The 15326-nt window shown below is 27.1% G+C and overlaps 2 protein-coding genes across 2 annotated transcripts in view; both read right to left on the bottom strand.

Annotated features, from left to right (window-relative positions):
* LOC101497321 (serine/threonine/tyrosine-protein kinase HT1-like) overlaps positions 1 to 2797 on the bottom strand; it is a 4612-nt gene extending 1815 nt beyond the window's left edge. Inside the window, exons 1-3 of the mRNA XM_004485731.4 lie at positions 2471 to 2797; positions 1263 to 2204; positions 431 to 886 (exon numbers count right to left, since the gene is read on the bottom strand). Coding sequence (XP_004485788.1) covers positions 431 to 886; positions 1263 to 1940 — 1134 coding nt within the window. The 5' untranslated portion in view covers positions 1941 to 2204; positions 2471 to 2797. The remainder of the gene's footprint in view (positions 1 to 430; positions 887 to 1262; positions 2205 to 2470) is intronic.
* Positions 2798 to 6593: 3796 nt separating this feature from the next.
* On the bottom strand, positions 6594 to 9934 carry LOC101496996 (uncharacterized). The gene is made up of 3 exons (XM_004485730.4): positions 9570 to 9934; positions 8705 to 8936; positions 6594 to 7237 (listed from the first exon to the last, which is right to left on the bottom strand). Exons 1-3 carry the CDS (start codon positions 9861 to 9863, stop codon positions 6801 to 6803), a joined length of 963 nt encoding a protein of 320 aa, XP_004485787.1. The 5' UTR covers positions 9864 to 9934; the 3' UTR covers positions 6594 to 6800.
* Between the last annotated feature and the right edge of the window lie 5392 nt (positions 9935 to 15326).

Genomic DNA, 15326 nt, shown 5'->3' with positions numbered 1-15326 from the left:
AGGGAAAGAATCAAAAAGCTAAAATGTTATTGACAAAATAACGGAAAAAACTTTGTTTTTTTTTTCAATTTATTATTAAACGACAACATTTTTTATCGGACCGCAAGTACGGACCAGTGAGAACATAAAAAGTACCCTCGTGTATCCAACTTTTTGGTTTGAAAAATACTTTTGGTGTGTACGCACAAGTACCCGATGCATGCCAGATGCAAGTATGTACCCGAAATGTGTATGGCATTCATTTAGGAGTACCATACAACGTGAAAATCCAGGAGAATCATTAATGGAGTATGCATTGCCTACAAGCTATGCGAATCAATAATTGTATCTTTTCCATGTTGGTCATTAAAAAAGATCCGAAACAACCTAAACTTTCAAGAGAGTGACATTCGCATTAAATCCTAGATGATTTGAATTCAAAGGAACAAACCTTGTTCACAACCGCAAAAGCAGCCTGGATTGGAGTCATTTCCTCATATGGAATTGTTCCGGTCAACATTTCCCATAACATAAGCCCAAAACTGTAGACGTCAACCTTTCTCCCGTAGGCTTTCCGTTTGATCATTTCAGGTGCCATCCAACGGTAGGTGCCTGGATCGTCAGCCAATAAGTCACATACTGCCTCCTCACAAGCAATGCCGAAATCGGCAATTTTGAGGTGAGAGTCTGTATCAATAAGGACATTCTCCGGTTTAAGATCTCTATGAATGACACCTTGAGAGTGTATATATTCCATTCCACGAGAAATATCCAAAGCGAAAGCTATTAGCTTCTCTGTAGAAACAGCTTTGTGCTCCAACTTATGCAAATATGCCCTCAAGGAACCTTCCGATAGATATTCGGTGATGATACAATAAACCGGTGGATTTCTGCTTGCAGCTATGAACTGTAATCAGATCAAAATATATAAGGAAATGTATACAAATTAGCAGCCTCGCAAATTATTTTAACATGATATGAACTGCACAATTGGTCCATAATAAAGGAGAAATGATCTCTTTAAACTAAATATTGAAGTGTCACCAAACATTAAAACTCAATAAGAAGTTACTAATAAAACAACTTTTTGTTGTGAAGCATTTAGCGGCTGCAAACAGATGCGATTTTGGCCACTATACGGATAACTGGTGTGTTACAAACTTACGATAGCAGTCACCAGCCGCTGCGCTATGCTGCTATAGCTAGCTATTGACAACATAAGAAAATGCTTCAAATAAGCATATATACATTGCAAAAGAAATGAAAATATGTTTTATCATTACCTTTATAACATTTCGATGATGGAGGCGAGATAAAAGTGTGACTTCTCTAATGAACTGATTCTCTAATCGAGAAGCCATGTCTCCATTATCATCATCGTCAGGTACCCTAATGATTTTAACAGCTACAGTTTCATCTTTATATACACCATGGTAAAGCCTACTATGAGCGCCATGAGCGAACTTATGGCCAAGAAACAGCTTAGACATGTCAATAGTCCATTCCTCAGCCGTCTCCAAAGCAGTAACCTTTCCACCACTGCCGCCACCACCATTTTCAAAATACTTACTCCACGAAACATCCTTGCTGTTCTTGGCATTCCTTTGCCTATTAGGACTAATGATAGTAGATTTCAAACTCGATACATTGACTTCCCGAGAATCCTTGTTTGACAACTTCCCCATAATTCTCTTATCCCTCCTAGGGCCTGGTGTTGAAAACCTCTTCTGATCATGTCTAGCTTCCCTAAACACCTCAGAAATAAAAGTTTGAGGCAATGGTGACAAAGATCTCTGCTTATTGGTTATAGGGTTTCTCTTAACATTTGAAAAAAGTCTTGAATTTTGGTCTGATTGAGTGTTGATTGGAATAGAACTTAATCTAGTTGTATCCAAACGATGACACACTGTGTGAGAAAATTTTGTTCTCCTTATCCATGAATTGGTATCATCCTCCATCATAACCTTTTTTTTTCTTCCTAAAAGAAAATTCCTTTCCTTCAACTCTTAAGGCCACAAGAAAAAATTAGATTGAGTTCTTCAGAGACCCATCAACAATAATTACCACAAGAATCATAAAAAATCTGACTTTTCCATTAAGAAACAAACAAAAAAGAAAGAGAATGGTTCAATAAAAAAGTTGAAGATTAAACAAAAACTTAACCTTGCGTAATCAAAACAGTAACCACCCCCTTTCTAGTCAAAATTCCCACCTTCCGTAAAAGCCTGAAAAAATAACACACGGATATTTCAATAAATTAATCAAATAAACAAAATAAATTAAATTAAAACAAAATAAAATGAACAAAACAAGAAGAAAAAAATGAAATTTTTATGCCCCAAAATGGTTACAGAGGTAAAGAACAAGAAATCAAATCATTGTAATTACAAAGGATCAAAACACATTAACCTATAAGAAAATCAAGATGACCCAGATGAAAAAAAAAAGATTAAATAATTTTTTTAAAAAAAAAATATAAGATATTGGTTACCTGAAGGGTTTCAAGGCTTTCACCGAAGGGGAGAGAAAATCAAATGACTACGGGCAAAAGTGATTGTGTTTTTGTACAAGGATTTTACATTGACAAGGCCATTGAAATGATGCAACTAATTCCATCTTTTTTTTCTCACAGAGAAGAAAGAGAAAGACAGGTGGAGAGAGAGTTTATTTTATTTTTCCTTTCCTTTTTTATATAATTAATATTTTTCTCAATTAATTTGATTTTTTTAAATGTGTAAATATAGTAGGGTGAGTACAAAGATAACAACATAAACGCATGATGTTGGGAGATAAATAGTGACCATATATATTTTTTTGAGAATTGACCTGGGGCTAGTGTGTTTGGAATTTCGAATTGTGAATCATGAATGATGATGAGGTATGTTCCTTTGCTTTGTGTTTCTGTGTATCAAATTTTAAGGTGGTGGTCCACATTTTGTTAAAAGGTTTTATATAAGTAGAAAAATAGGTTAATATTAAAAATTAATATATTTTATTTGAAATATCTTTGACCAACTTTTTTTAATTTATATTTTATAATATAAAGTTGATATGTGTTATTTCAAATTTGAGTATAAACATTAATTATTTTTGATTTATTTTATTTTGAGATGTAGTGTGAGACTAATTTTAATATCTATATAGAATAACGATAAATTTGTTTAAATTATGATGGAATATATAGTTTTTAAAAGATATTTATTTTTTATTCTTAAATATAAATCAAAAAAATTAATGTATTTAATATTAAATTAAAAAAATATATGAATTTTTATTAATGATATTTTTATTTATATTTTAGATAAGATTGATCGTTATTCTAAGAAACTCACATCAATAATGTAAAGTAATGGGATAAAATTGATTTGTCACGTGAATAATTCAGATGGTAAGATAAAAAATATCAACTTCATGTTAAGAGAGAGATGTCGATTTCAAAGATGATAAACTAAGTTAACTATGAATTTCTTTGTTTATAAAGAAAATGGAATGAAATTGATAATGACGTTGATAAATGATAATAATAATGATGCATGTGCAAAGGGACATGGTGATGATGGGTTAGGTGTTAAAGTGTGGTGGTGGAATGTGGGGACCATTTGGGAGAAAGTCAGAGAAAACGGAAACAAAAATAAAATATTTTGATTTGTTGTCATTTAAAATGAGAGAGATTTTTGAAAATGGTTAGTGGAGGAATCCAAGTGTCACTATTGGAGGAATGAGGTACGGATAGGAATTGTCATGTGTGCTTTTTTTGGGGAAATAAAAGGTTATTAATTTAATTTAATTTAATTTAAGTTTTTATGTGTGGCTTTATGAATTGGAGGGTACGGTTCGCACGGATGCGTGTATGTGCGTCTTTTTTCCATGTACTTACTTGGTTTTCTCAAAAACTATGCAATTTGTGACTTGTGTTGTGTTGTGAGTTGTGACACGATGGAGCAACTTATTTTTTTCTTCTTGGGCCAACCTTATCTTAACCCAACAAAATTCTAAAGGACTATATTTGGGTATAGCTACCTACACCATATTTTATGCTATCAACATCTCCTCTTGTTTCTATTCATTTTAATGATAAAATAATAATATATTAATACTAAAATATCATTATCATCAATTCACTAGATTTGCAACTATTCTCATCCATGTTTAATGTTATGCATTTTTTGGATTTTTTATTGATGCTTATTTTTCTGATCAATTATTATTTTTTAAACAAAAATATCACATGATTTTTCTAATATTTTTTTAATTATGTTTGTTATGAGAGATAATAAATCCCACCCTTTAAACAATTTTAAGAAAAATAAACTATCTATTTTTAATAAGTAAAAAACAAAACTATGAGTTTTGAAAGTCATATTTGTCAATTGATAATATTTTTTTGGATTGTTTCAATAATAATCATAACACAAACAAACTCAGCATGGGACGCTTTTGTAATTTTCAAATTCACAATAAAATAATTCAGTGTGGTGCAGATCTATTACTAAAGATAGTGTTTCAAAAAATTCATCTGTGTTTCAGAAAATTTAAAATTGAATTTTTTAGAATTAAATAGTGTTTAAAAAAATTATAACATTTAAAATTTTCAAAATATGTCGATAAATTTAAATTAAGTGTTCTGCAACATACTTGTGTTCTGAAAAATATAAATTTTAAATTTTTTGAAACAAAAGTTAAAAACTAGATAAGGTAATTTTTAAAAAAGAGAGAGAGTAAAATGAATAGTTCATGTAAAATGGGAGGGTAAGGGTACAATTAATGGAGTATGGGTATGATTTTCCTACTATCTATTTTGCTCAAAGACTTTGTTTTGTTGGGGCTTTGGACCCATCCATGAGCTATCAATCTCCACGGACTAAAAGAAAAACCGAATCTTTGAAGAAAAAAAAGACTGAAAGCCAATTCATATAGGACCTATGGTAAAATTTGCATATAATTGATCAACTACACTCTCACAAAAGAAACAAAAAAAAACTAACAGATTATATATGATCAAGAAGAAGCATAAATAAAATGGCCTGGGTTATCTCAAAAAATATCCTGATATGTTCAGTTAGAAAATATGTTTGGTTGGAAAAAGAAAGTTAGATTTAATAAAAAAGTAAAAAGTTAGAAAACATGTAAATCGTCATGAACGAAATGCAATTAGTCCAACTGCAAAATAAAATATCTTGAGAGTAATGAGTTTGAATTGCTAAATAGAAGTTTATATAATTAAACTTAGACTATATTGCATCATTTATGTTAAATCAAGTTTTTAGATTGGTATTTAGTGTTTTTTTTTTCAACTAAGTTCTGGTACTCTATTTGTAATGTTGATTTTTATGTTATTGTAAACATACAAAAATATTATTTTTTTTATTAGTTTCGTTAAAAAAATGTTATGTGGTCATTATAATGTTGATACATGTATAATATTAATGTGATAAATTATAAAAGTAAACGATTATTAAATTGATCATTTAAGTTTTGAAAAAAATACATATATGGTCCTTTGACTTTAAATTAGTTTTCGCTTAAATTTAATCTTTCTCTTCAACTCCATCTTTAAAAAACCTAAAATCCAAAATTTATTATTTCAATAGAAAAACTCAAAACATCTTAAATTATAAAAAAATCAAAACAAAAAATTTGTCATTCCAACAAGAATTAAAAATAAAGTTATTGTAAATAAAGAAAAATCCACTAAAAATAAATGAGTTGTTCGTATATTCGAGAACTAAATCAAATATTCGAGAACTGAATCAAATATAATATAATACAATACTTTATTTCATACAAATATCAAACACGCACATAAAAAGGTACATTGTCAAAGAATATTTGAGTTAGTAAATATTTGCATTCGTAATATTTTATTGTTCATATTTAAAGATATTTTAATGTTTTTAATTTAGTCTAAGTCATAACAATTATATTTTATTATTTATCGTTTTATTTTAATACCTTAGTACGACTCATATGAATATTTAAGTATCAAATATGTATGAATACAAATATTGAAATTACTACTATCAAATGCACAAATACTTTTCAAATTGATATTGCAATACTATAACACTCTATAAAAAAATAATAATTAAAAGTGGATTATATATATAAAAATTATACATAAAATAGAGTTTATATATTTTTCGATATATTTTTATTTGTTATCTATATACTAGATGATATAATTACTATAAAAAATTCACACATAACTATAAAATATTGAATTTAAACTTGAGATATAATATTTAATATAATATCGATATTTTTCAATTGAACTAAGATTTAAAAACTTAGTTAAAATTCAAACGAGACATACTAAATTATATATATTTCACATCAATTGAGGCATCATATGAATTTCAAATAATAAATCAAATTTATTAAAAAAAAATGTGTGCGTGTGTTTTTAACTTTTTTTTTTAATTTAAATTTTCTCACAGCATTTTTTCAATTTTTCTTCCACCACTCCAATAGTAGTATTTTAATTGTCATAAGAGTCGCTTTACCGTGAGACGAAGGGACTATAAAGTTTAACAAACGGGAGAATATAAAGAGACAAAAGAGAAGCAATAAGTTTTATATCTAAATTTTTTAAATAGATAAACAAAATAAAAAGGTTTACGTTGAAAAGCGATTAATTATAAACTTTAACATAAGCTTGTTTCAGCACATCCATATCTCTATAAAAAAATTGGGATTTTTACATACATGTATGTATTGGGTAACATAATTTGCAAGTCACTCACTCCTAGTTTTCACCAAAGAGACAAGGGATAAAAAAAAAGAATAATAGAAAAATTACCATAAGATAATGGGGATTATAATTACACAACCTCAACAGCTTTGCAATGCATGTTTGGAAGCTTCTCTAATAAGTCAACGGTCAACATAGATGCCTTATATTTTGGCTTTGTTATGATCTTCTCATTTGAATATCCCATTGAAAGAGGAATTGTTGAAGTGTTCCTTTCAAATGGACCTAACCATTTAGCTTGCATGTACCTATGCTTCCTCCATGGCCCCATGTGCATTTTTTTATCCTTCATGCATTTTTTGGCTGCCATGCATAAAATTTTGATTAAGTTACTTAATCTCTCAACTTTCCCAACAAACACCTCTGGTAGCTTCTTCACAAGTTGATTGTATTCCTCACTTCCTCTTGCCATTTCAAACTCAGCTTGGAAGTTCAACTCTATCATCACTCTTACATTCCCTTTCTTTGGATTTGTATTGTCTATCACATCCAAAAATGTGTGTTCCCCTGCATAGTTTATTTTCATATACTAATTAGATTATGAAAATTATGATATTAAATTTAAAATTTACCAGACAATATTGGAAGATTTTTTTCCTACTCTTTCCAAGTGCAAAAAGATTAGCAAAGAAAAGTCTTAGATTTTTTATTTATTGTATCCTATTAATTATCCCTACTACTATATTTTATTTTAAATACAATAACTTTTTAATTCATTTATTATTATTTTTTTCGTTAATCATTGTATAAAAAACTTAATGATCTGCCGCTCAACTTGTTTTAACATTTTCAATTAATCATATATCTAAAGTTATATTCGATTAATAAATTAGTCATCATTTTTATTTGTCTAGTTGCGTTTTTTTTTTTGTCAATGCTAATTTTTCAACACTTTTTTAAAAAAACATTTTTTTAAGGATTCCCGTAAAGGTTCATGGATAGAATGTTTCGCCTAGATGTCATGGTGTAGAATGAGACATTTTTAGGATTAAAAATTAATTAATCATACTAACAAGTGTTTTAAACATACTTGTTAAAGAAATTAAAATTGAAATTTTTACATTGAAAGAACAAATTTTAAACTTTTAAAAATTTGAAAACACAAATTATCATGCATTTTCAATATAAAATTTCTATGTTTAATTTCTTAACAAAAATATATAAAACTACTTGTTAGAATTTCCCAAAAATAGTTATTTGAAAAGGAAATGGCAAAAAAATAAACCGAGAAAAGTGTTGTAATTGGTGAGATTTATTTTGAGTTTTCAAAAGTTTGTGAAAGTTGGTAGAGTTCCTAAAAGTAGTGTATGGAGAGTAAGTTCTATAATTGGCATAGGATTGGATTGATATTGAGGTGAGACATTTGAACGTGGTGTTCCTTGAACCTCGGTTAATTGGAGGATGACAATATGTTAGATTGAATTTTCCAAAAAATAAAAGAGAAACTATAAAAAAAATTGCGTTGAAATAATGTAGAGACAACATGAGTCAAAAGATAGAGCAAGACATTTTGCAACAATCAAATATTTATCCACTAATATACACTAATTTTTTATCGAAAATGTTTGGTGTTTAATATTGTTTCTCTTTTTATTTTAACACCACACATATTTGAGTTATATTTCATGAGGTCTCGAATTCCCTTTATATCTAAATAATAGCGAGAGATTTGTATTCAAAGTGAAATCATACTTTTTATCCTTTTGAAAAACAATAATTTCCATGAGAGGAATCTCTTTTCTTCCTCCTTTTTTTTTCATTTTTTAATTCCACTTTCCGATCTCATTGCCACTTTTTTAGATGGGTGAAAAGGGACAATATAGTTTCAAACTTATCCTATTATATCCACACCCACCACATGATTGATTCTCATAACATTTTTAAAATAAAAAAAGACAACAAATTAACAATGAAAGATACAATTGAATAATTGGAAAAAGAGATTTTCTAGTAATCAAAATCAAATATATATACCTGATGGAAGATGGTGTGAGTTTCTCCATTTAGTTTTACAAATAGCACTATCAAAACCAGCTTTTTGAAGTCTTCTAGAAACTTCCCTCATTAAGCAGTTTCGACAAGTGGATGCACCCATCACTTTGCTACAACCACACACTGTTGTTCCTAAGCTTTCTATTTCCTTAATCGCTTTTTTGGTCGCACTTCTTATGTTTGTCTCCAAAGAACTTGTTCTGTATAAATTGGTCTGCAAAAATTAATTAACCCACTTGATCAAAACAAAATGTTTCCAAAATCAAAACCTATCTAAGCTTTTGGAATCAAATCAAATTTTAAAAGCATATATTAATTAATAAACAAATCTAGCACTATATAACTTTCTTAGATCGTGTTTGTATCGAAGTTTGGAAATTTCTATCAATTTGCTAAAAATTCATTTTGAAACTTGAATTCAAGGAATACTCATATTTCCTATTCAAAATCCAAAATGAATTTGAAAGTAATATTGACTCAAATTAAACTCCTTTCAAAACCAGATCCATAGTTCTAAATTACAATTATAACTAATTACGATGCAAAAATTGATATTATAACAAAATACTGTAAAATGTGACCGATTGCGATGTAATTAGGGAGTCATTTAAATTTTTATATTACAGTCACAATTAACAATTACAACAATTTAAAATTATAATTAATCACACCCAACCAAAATTATATATTAATTATATTTAACAGTGGAACAATCAACCAAAAAAAAAAAAATCAAACTACTATGAAAAATCAATTAAAATTTTTTTTAAAAAATTCACCAAAAAAAAAAAATTTGAATTTTTTGGTACATTCTAAAAACATTATAGTAATATAATTTAATAATCACCTGCAAACACTGATGTTGGGTGACCCAAAACCTTCGATTCATCTCCTCATTGGTATGAGTTTGATCCTTTTCTTCATCATCATCATCATCGAAATCCATTTGAAGGGAATGACACTGATCATCACTACTAGAACTTTGACAAGATAATACCTCATCATCATCATCAAGAAATTGAAACTCAACATCAGCAATAGTACTACTAGTGTCTGAAACAAACTCAATAGTATCCTGAAGGCGAGTCGCCAGAAACATAGTAGTAACTTTACCGGCCAAGGAGAAGGAGGTTCCACCCATGATGTTTTTTTTCTTTCACTTAACCCCTCACGTTTTGCTCAAGACATGGATCATGTGATTGAATGCATTTTTATAGCTGAGATAAATTGTTGTTATGGTGGGTCCCTCGTGATGCCTAGTTGTACTCTACACGCCGTGCACATCACTCTCATTTCTCGCACCTTATGTGATGCTATTTCGTGGAAGAATCAGATATCTTCATTCAAATAAAACTTGTGAGCAATTGAATTAATAAAAATTAATGTATTTAATTTAATTTTTTTAAATAACTATATAAATTTTTGTTGACTGTATTATCTTTTATATTGAAAATTAGATGAAATATAAATAAAAATTGATAAATTTTTATAGTATTTATATAAAAACATTTTTTGTTTAATTATTTTTTATATTTTTATAAATTTAATTTATTGATTATGGAGTTAATTCAAATAATAAACTTCAATTTTTATTAAAATTATATAGATTAATGTAAATTTTAATATATGTAATTTGACTTTTTTTTCCCTTATTATCTTTATAATTCATTTTTGATGAAATATGTAGTAACTTCGACAATGCTAGGGATAGACAGCAAGGATCCACGTCAGTCCAGTCCAATTATTTCAACCTACCCTTAACTACAATGATCATCAGGATATACTCGAATATTCATGTTCAATTTTTTATGCCATTGTGTACATATTTTTTACATGTATCTGCACCATATTTTGGTCAAGATACATTTGTTAAAATGTATTTACATTAAAATTATTTTTATAATTATTGATATTATTAGAGAGAGGTATTTTTTTTATGTTTTTTAATAATAAATAATAAATATAATTATCATTATAATTATCGATATTTTTATAATTTTGATTTCCTTTTAACTAAAAGACAAAGAAAATGCTAAAATAGTCTTATAACTGGATAGGGAGAATTTTGTTATAGAGGAGTAATTTATACTGCCTTCATTTTTAATTATATATAAACCTCATTGTTTTTCCAAATATATTAATTAAGAAAATATGTATGAATTTAATATTTCCATCTTATGTCTAGATCTTCTTAAAATATCATTATTAATTTATATATAAATAGATTTAATTTGACTTTTTAGCTTCTATAATAAATCAATAGTATTAATAAAAATATGTGTTTAAATAAAATAATAAATCAAATAATTTAAAAAGGAATATAAAATGTAGGGACAATTTTTTTTTTTACCAATTAATGATTAATATTAGCGTGTAACAAAATACTGATAAAATAGCATTTTAAATTAACTAGAAATTTGAGATTACCCTTTTCATTATTTTCTTTATAAATTAATATATTTACGTTTGAAGGACTATAATATTGTGGAGCCTTTAGTGTATATAATTTTTAAATTATATTATTTTGACAATAATATTTTTAATTATATTATTGAGCATATTGTGTGTAAACTAGTGTGGTCTCTATGATTACTTTTGTTTCAGTTGTTATTTGTAGAGATTATTTTCTATGTACTAAAAATTTAAAATATTTTTTTATTAAAAAGAATTTAAGAAGTTGTAGTAAAACTAAATTGAAAAAATAGTACTATAATAGGAATGAACATGAAAATGGAGAGGAACAAAAGCATGTACCCCACTCACCCCTATCCTAGACTTGTAATGGATGGGGACCACAGAAACGGTGATGAATAATGATGTGAATGAAGGTGCAACGTTGCGTGATCAGGGTCGTTTGTTTATGATCTTATCCGTTTGGAGGGTAGGTGGGTCCACCATGTCTCTTATCATAACACCACATTTTATATGAGTAGTGATTAGATTAGAAAATTATTTTAATGTGGAAAATACGCGGCGTCTTGCGAATGGTTTTGTTCGGTGCAAAAGAAAAATGATTACACATCTATTAGTTATTACATTTATTTATCATTCATTTCAGGTCCGTGGGAAGGACTCTGTGGGCCATGTGACAAGGCCCACGTGGGACAAATTCAAGAGCTTCTCTGTCTTTTGTTGGCCTGCAATAATTTTTTGCCCCCACTATGTTGTTTTGTAAATAAATCGATGATGTATATGTATATCGGAAAATATGACTTGAAAAGCTGAAAGGACTATTTTGTATTTCTATTTATAGGAAAAAATGTGGGTAGCCATGGAAGGCATCATTTGATAGTGTCTTCCGACCTTAAATTTGCATTATTATATTATCTCATTCGATCCATGATGAGTCCAGGAGTATAATGTTTATAAAATATTTTTAATCTCCATTTTGCTAAGTGTTTAAAGGGTCCTTCAGTTTTTGTGTGAGGTAGATACTTTTTAGATTTGTTTTCATAAATGAGAATAATTTTTTGATTTTAAGTTTGCATTACAATATTTAGGAGGTATTGTTTCTTTTAGATTTTGTGTTAGTCATCGTAATTTTATTCTTTATGAAATGACACATAGATGAATTGAGAAGTGTGAATATTTATAATCTATTATTGACTTAAATTTCTAAAAATGTGAGACTTTTTAGTATATTAAAAAAATTGCTATCTAATTTAAGCTAAGGGGATAAAGAGTATGCTGGTCCTCTTGTCTAATAGAAACCCTCACGCATGAGTATGCATCATCATATTATTAAGCTATCGTGTGAGGTCTATCAATTTTGTGGTTTGTGAAAAAAGTACATTAATAAATTCGATGAGTGTAATTTCAAAACAATATAAGTCTTTTTAGTATATACCAATATAATAATATCAAAGAATGAGATTATTAGTAGAGACACATTCATGTGTGAAAGTTTTATCATGCACAGGCCCCACTAGCAAAGAATTATCAATCCTTGGTGTCCTTGCTTTGAGTCATCCATTATTCATATGGATAAATCTAGTTGTTTAAACTCATTAATTTATAGGGGGAAAAATGATAAAATAAGAGCATATTTGTTATTATTTTTTTTAAAATACTCACGTTTATTAGTTACAACTTTTGAAAATAATCAGAATTGCAAACAATCTACAGACTACTTCAAATAAGATGTTTTAAATAATTTTGTATAAAAAATTATTTTTTCGACTGATTTTCTTTTAATAAAAATGATTTTTATTATGATAGATAAACACAAAACTATCTAACAATGGTATCTAAATCATTAAATATACAAGTTAGCTTTTTTTAATAATTTAAAACAAAAGATGGTGCATAAAATCGCCTATCAATTGAGTATTTGAGTATGACATGAATATTTGTCTGCTATATCTATCTTAGCAATTATATTATTATTGACACATAGGATTAAAAAAATTATATTGACACATTAGTATTATTTGTTTTCTTATCCAATCCAAATTCATAACTCACTAAATAATTAATTATGGAACGATACGAACCTCTAATAATAACGAAATAAATTATGTAGGAAAGCAACTAAAATACGCAAGCTTTATAGTATATACAGTAAATTTAAACAATTGTTATCCTACATTTTATTTCACGTTTTGATCGGTGAAAATTAATTCTAAAGTGTAAAATTAATTTTAATATATTTTGAGTATAATTAATTTTACTTCAAAAATTGATTTTTATTTAAAGTTATGATTTATAATTTTTAAGTTTAAACATAATTTTATATTAAAATTTATCGTTTAACTCATTTTTATGTAAATATATTTAAATATATATAAACTAATTTATGTTCAACTAACTTTTAAATAAAATCAATTTTATAAAATTAGCTTTTGTCACCGTATAAAATCTAACAATATCAATATTTTTTAGTTAAAGTAAAACTTAAAGACGAATGAATTTTAAAATCTATTAAATGATTAAATCTCATATTATTTAATAATAATAATATTAAAAATCTAGACATATATATTGGCCGACAATCAACCTGTACGATCAAAACATTGACACATACTCTAATTAGAGAAATTAGAGAGAGCTCCAAATATTTTTATTAATATATTATGAACTTTAAAAAATTACATTAATATATTTTTAATTTTATATAATGATCACTTTAAAATTTTATACTTTTACTTTATATTCAAGAATAAATAACGGGTCTGAATACTATCATCTCTCTAAGAAGAGACTTAAAATAAATGTTAAAATCTAAAATCAAATTTTGTAATTTTTTATTGGAACAAGACTTAAAAAAACATTAAAAAGATAGTGAATATCTAGTCAACAGATAATATAACATGCAATCAAAAAGATAAAATATTATATACACAGAAATGGGCGAACCTTTATAATTTATTTATAATATTTGTCACAAACAGAGAGAGATCGATTGGGAATGTGATGTTGTGCAACTGAGTACTATTAATTTATGTGGTTCACATGATATTGAACAAGACTATACTATATATGTAGGAAACAAGATTTAGGTATAGTGAACAGCTGTTTGTAAATATGTACTGATTTATATATTATGTACTATCAATTTTTAAATATCTCTATAGCTAGATAAGGTGTGTGTACTACGTGTTTCTGCATGTGCATTTCTTTTAATTGCCGTATATTGCAATTCAAATAAATATATTAGACAAAACAAATGATGTACCCGTGAAACATGAATTATAAATTCTCAAGAGTTTTATACTTTTTATATTTTATTATTTAATATTTAAATTTTTAAATCAAACCGTATAAATAAATATAGAGAAAGCAGTATTGAAGATGTGTAATGAAAAAAAATTAGTATCGAAGATTCCATTATTATTTAAGTTTTTTTAGAGGAAAACTGTTGCTTTCTCTTTTAAAAAAATGTTATGTTTCTTTACAAGAAAAAAAAAAATGTTATGTTAATTCAGCATATAAAAAGCAAGTCTTTTTTTTTTTTTCTATAAGAAAATTGTAATTATTAGAGTACATGGAGTATTTAAAACCTCTTATATTTTTATTTTCTTTGTGAAAATATAGTAGTATGAAATATATATATTTTGGATAGAATATAGTAGTATTATAGTATTTGGCTTATAAAAAAGTTCAGCATATATGGTTATATCAACTTATATTATTTACAATTATTTGACTAGTATAAACTAATATGGACATATTATTCATGTTGACTTTCTTACTTAGATAGTAGTTAATTATTATATTCCAAAATATAATATATTAAAGAAATTTGATATTTATTATAAATTTTGAACTAAATACATAATTATTGGAGAGTTATTGGAGAATCGTTTGTAACAACTCGTATTGCTTTTAACATTTTTTTAGTATCCCATAAATTAACGTGTTAGGAAGATTTCTTACTACCTCATTGAAGATTTCTTAATAAGGTGTGTGGTGGCAGAAAGATAAGGGACAAAGCAACATGCAACCTTCCTTCATGGAGTTGAATCCGTTACATAATAATATAATCAATGCCTTAACTAGTGATTCTAATTAACGTATCATTAATAGGTTGTTGCATGCAATCAATGCCAATGAATATTCCAAAAGCCAAACCATTTCTGTCTTACAAAATCCTTCAATATGACGA

This window comes from Cicer arietinum, chromosome 1 (genome assembly GCF_000331145.2).
Source record: "Cicer arietinum cultivar CDC Frontier isolate Library 1 chromosome 1, Cicar.CDCFrontier_v2.0, whole genome shotgun sequence".
Taxonomy (NCBI): domain Eukaryota; kingdom Viridiplantae; phylum Streptophyta; class Magnoliopsida; order Fabales; family Fabaceae; genus Cicer; species Cicer arietinum.
The sequence above is the reverse complement of the archived record's forward strand: the minus strand, read 5'-3'. Positions and strand labels throughout refer to the sequence as shown.

Coding starts and splice junctions, on each gene's coding strand:
- LOC101496996 (XM_004485730.4), bottom strand. CDS start 9,863: ATGGGTGGAACCTCCTTCTCCTTGGCCGGTAAAGTTACTACTATGTTT. Junction 8,937..9,569: donor CCCAACATCAGTGTTTGCAG/GTGATTATTAAA, acceptor TAATTTTTGCAG/ACCAATTTATACAGAACAAG. Junction 7,238..8,704: donor CTCACACCATCTTCCATCAG/GTATATATATTT, acceptor TAAACTATGCAG/GGGAACACACATTTTTGGAT.